The sequence below is a fragment of the Otolemur garnettii genome, unplaced genomic scaffold (genome assembly GCF_000181295.1).
Source record: "Otolemur garnettii isolate 467f Iridium unplaced genomic scaffold, OtoGar3 scaffold00055, whole genome shotgun sequence".
NCBI classification, from domain to species: Eukaryota; Metazoa; Chordata; class Mammalia; order Primates; family Galagidae; genus Otolemur; species Otolemur garnettii.
In genome coordinates this window covers 6,307,792-6,310,893 of record NW_003852450.1, presented here as the reverse complement: position 1 = coordinate 6,310,893, position 3,102 = coordinate 6,307,792, and the positions used below count along the sequence as shown (strand labels likewise).

Genomic DNA, 3,102 nt, shown 5'->3' with positions numbered 1-3,102 from the left:
TGTTTGGCGGGCCCGGGCTGGGGATTCGAACCCGCCACCTTAGGTGTATGTGGCTGGTGCCTTAGCCACTTGAGCCACAGGCGCCAAGCCCTCAGTCTGGTCTTGAACTCATGAGCTCAGGCAATCCACTTGCCTCAGCCTCCCAAGTGCTGGGATTAGAGGCGTGAGTCACCACACCCAGCAAGTTAACATAACTTTATAACTCAAAAAGACTCCCCTTTGCCTAGATTAGCTGAGAATGACTACTACCTTCTTAGGCTATCAGTGGACAGAGCTGTCAGGTTGAGTACAGTTTACAAAGGTACATAATGGCATGGAATGACCCCTCAATGAGACAACCCTGGGCAAGGTGGGATATATCCCTACAGTCTGGAATATACCCTAATACCTATGAGAATCCCCTAATTATTAAACACTACTAAGCATAATTGATTTCTCTAATTGGTCTATGCAATAAAAAGAAAAAAAAAAGCTGTACTGAGGAGCAGACGCTAAGTATTCAATTAGGTTCACTCATTAGCCTGCCCATACCTACAATTCAAATTTGTTCCTCAGCAGAATCTGAAATTATGATAGGTCTTAATCCTTTGGAGTTGTATTCAAATAACTGAGACCATACATGTTAAGTCTTTGAATGCCAAGTGTCTTCTGTACTTTCTTTTATTATCATCATAGTCTTTGCATCAAGATACATAGCAATGATAGCATGTTTCTTTTTAAAGCTTAGTATTAAATATTAAATATCTTTCCCCACTTTAATTTTACATTACTCTGCCAAGAAAAAAAAAAATTAAAACTCAAGTTATTTTAAGCCTGGACACACTTCCATGATTAGCCGGGCTATGTAAAAGTTGGTGGCTTTATTCTTCCTGCTGTGTAAGCAGATCCAGGCCCTAGAAAGATGGGACCAGGTTCTATAATTGTTTTTGAAAAGTGTGCTACAAAATGGATGGCCTGTTATAAGCCAGGTTACAAAGTAAGGAAGGGGATAAGAGAAGGACATTTTCTTCCAGAAAAAACCCAGAATTTCTGAAGAGTCCCAGTCCATTATTTTTTCCCAAACCAGTGAAGGGGGGGCTAAAATCTCAACATGAGTTTCAAAGTACTGTCTCTGTCAGGGGCCGGTAGTTATCTTGCTGAGGAGGGGGATGGCTAAGTTTGACCATCCCCACCCTTCCCAGCTAGGGAAGTGGAAATGTTAAGTTTATTGCCCAGTGGGTGTGAAAGTGGGCTGAAGCTTGGTTGGTACTGAATTCTCTAACAGGTTTCTTCTAGAAACAGACAACTCAGACTCTTCCTCTCACTTCAGCAAAGAAGTTATTTTTAAAAGCACTTGGGAAGTTCCTCCTCCACCCCTCAGGTGGGAAGGCTCAGAGAAGGGAGTCATCAGTACAGCCACCTTCCAGGCCATAACGGAATTCCTGAAGGTTGGAGACTCCATAGAAGTGTACAAAGGCTGCTGCTACCACCAGGACATGGAAAATCTGATGAGACTGGAACTGCAGGAATAAAAAGAGAAGAGCCTTTTAGGTAAGGAGGAATTAGAAATAAGTAGGAAAAATCATTCACCTCTTCTAGCTGCTCTTTAAACAATTTTTTTTTTTTTTGAGACAGAGTCTCACTATGTCACTCTCAATAGAGTGCTGGGTCATCACAGCTCACAGCAACCTCAAACTCTTGGGCTTAAGTGATTCTCTTGCCTCAGCCTCCCAAGTAGCTGGGACTACAGGCTTTTGCGACAACACATGGCTATTTTTTGGTTGCAGTTGTCATTGTGGTTTAGTAGGCCAGGGTGGGGCTCAAACCTACTAGCTTTGGTGTATGTGGCTGGCGCCCTACTCATTGAGCTATGGGCGCCAAGCCTGAATAATTTTTTAATATCATAAAAATGATATATTTGTTCCAAAAATATTTTATTTTTTTTTGAGACAGTATCTTACTATGTTACCCTCGGTAGAGTGCTATGTCGATACAGCTCACAGCAACCTCCAACCCTTGGACTTAAGTGATTCTCTTGCCTTAGCCTCCCAAGTAGCTGGGACTATAGGTGTCCACCACAACACCTGGCTGTTTTTGTTGTTGTTGTAATTGTCATTGTTGTTTAGCAGGCCCAGACCGGAATTGAACCTGCCAGCCCTGGTGTATGTGGCTGGTGCCCTAACTGCTGAGCTATGGGCACTGAGCCTACAGAAATATTTTAAAACAGTCTTCTATGTTTTAAAACACAGAGATACACCCAAATGTTAGTACTGGCTACTTTTCCCCAGTTGTACATATGTGTACCCCTAAACACTACTACATGATCCAGCTTTCTTACCACCTTTTACTCAGATCTTTAATTTTGGGCTGGTCACTCAACCATCATAGGCCCTGCTGGAAGAATTGTGTCTTACCCATATGTCAAATTTTCCAGGAAAGAAGCGCTCAGGAATTCGAGCAGCATAAAGGCCAGCTCCAGTGATGTACATCACAGCCATGAGGAAGAACCAGCCCATCTGGCCCACTGTGGTGGCCTTGACAAAGCCCTCAGCGATAGTAAAGTGCATGGTGGGCACAACACCACTCAAGCCAAGTCCCAGGAACACTCCTGAACAAAGCACAGCAGACATAAGATCGTCAAGCAAGGAAACAGCCACTACACAGAAGACTCTGTTGTCTTGCTCTAGAATTCAAGTGTTATGACAATTAGCAGTTTGTTTGTTTTTGAGACAGAGTCTCACTCCGTCGCCCTGTGTAGAGTGCCATGGCTCATAGCTCACAGCAGATTAGCAATTTTTTGACAAACTATGAATTTAGGAAATTTAACCACAAATGGATAACAATCAGCAGATATTTTTCTATATCCAGAATGGGAAGAAGGCAGTCTAAGTACTTAGATAGCTATTATCTTTTATGGAACAAACGTCTCATATTCTTCATATTCTGTTAAGGATTCTAGGCAAAAATGATATATCAAAACCCTCTGATGGCTAACTTGGGTACAGAACCTAGATGGGAAAGCTTTAGGTGGCTCCCAAGTCAGAGAAGAGTAAGATAGGTTTCTTTTTTTTTTTTTTTTTTGAGACAGAGCCTCAAGCTGTCCCCCTGGGTAGAGTGCCATGG

At 42.6% G+C, this 3,102-nt stretch overlaps 1 protein-coding gene across 4 annotated transcripts in view; it reads right to left on the bottom strand.

Moving 5' to 3' along the window:
* Positions 1-627: 627 nt before the first annotated feature.
* ADIPOR1 (adiponectin receptor 1) overlaps positions 628-3,102 on the bottom strand; it is an 18,759-nt gene continuing 16,284 nt past the window's right edge. For all 4 annotated transcript variants that reach the window (XM_003792262.2, XM_023514607.1, XM_023514608.1 and 1 more), the window contains exons 7-8: positions 2,394-2,587; positions 628-1,499 (exon numbers count right to left, since the gene is read on the bottom strand). In XM_003792262.2, coding sequence (XP_003792310.1) covers positions 1,371-1,499; positions 2,394-2,587 — 323 coding nt within the window. In that variant the 3' untranslated portion in view covers positions 628-1,370. The remainder of the gene's footprint in view (positions 1,500-2,393; positions 2,588-3,102) is intronic.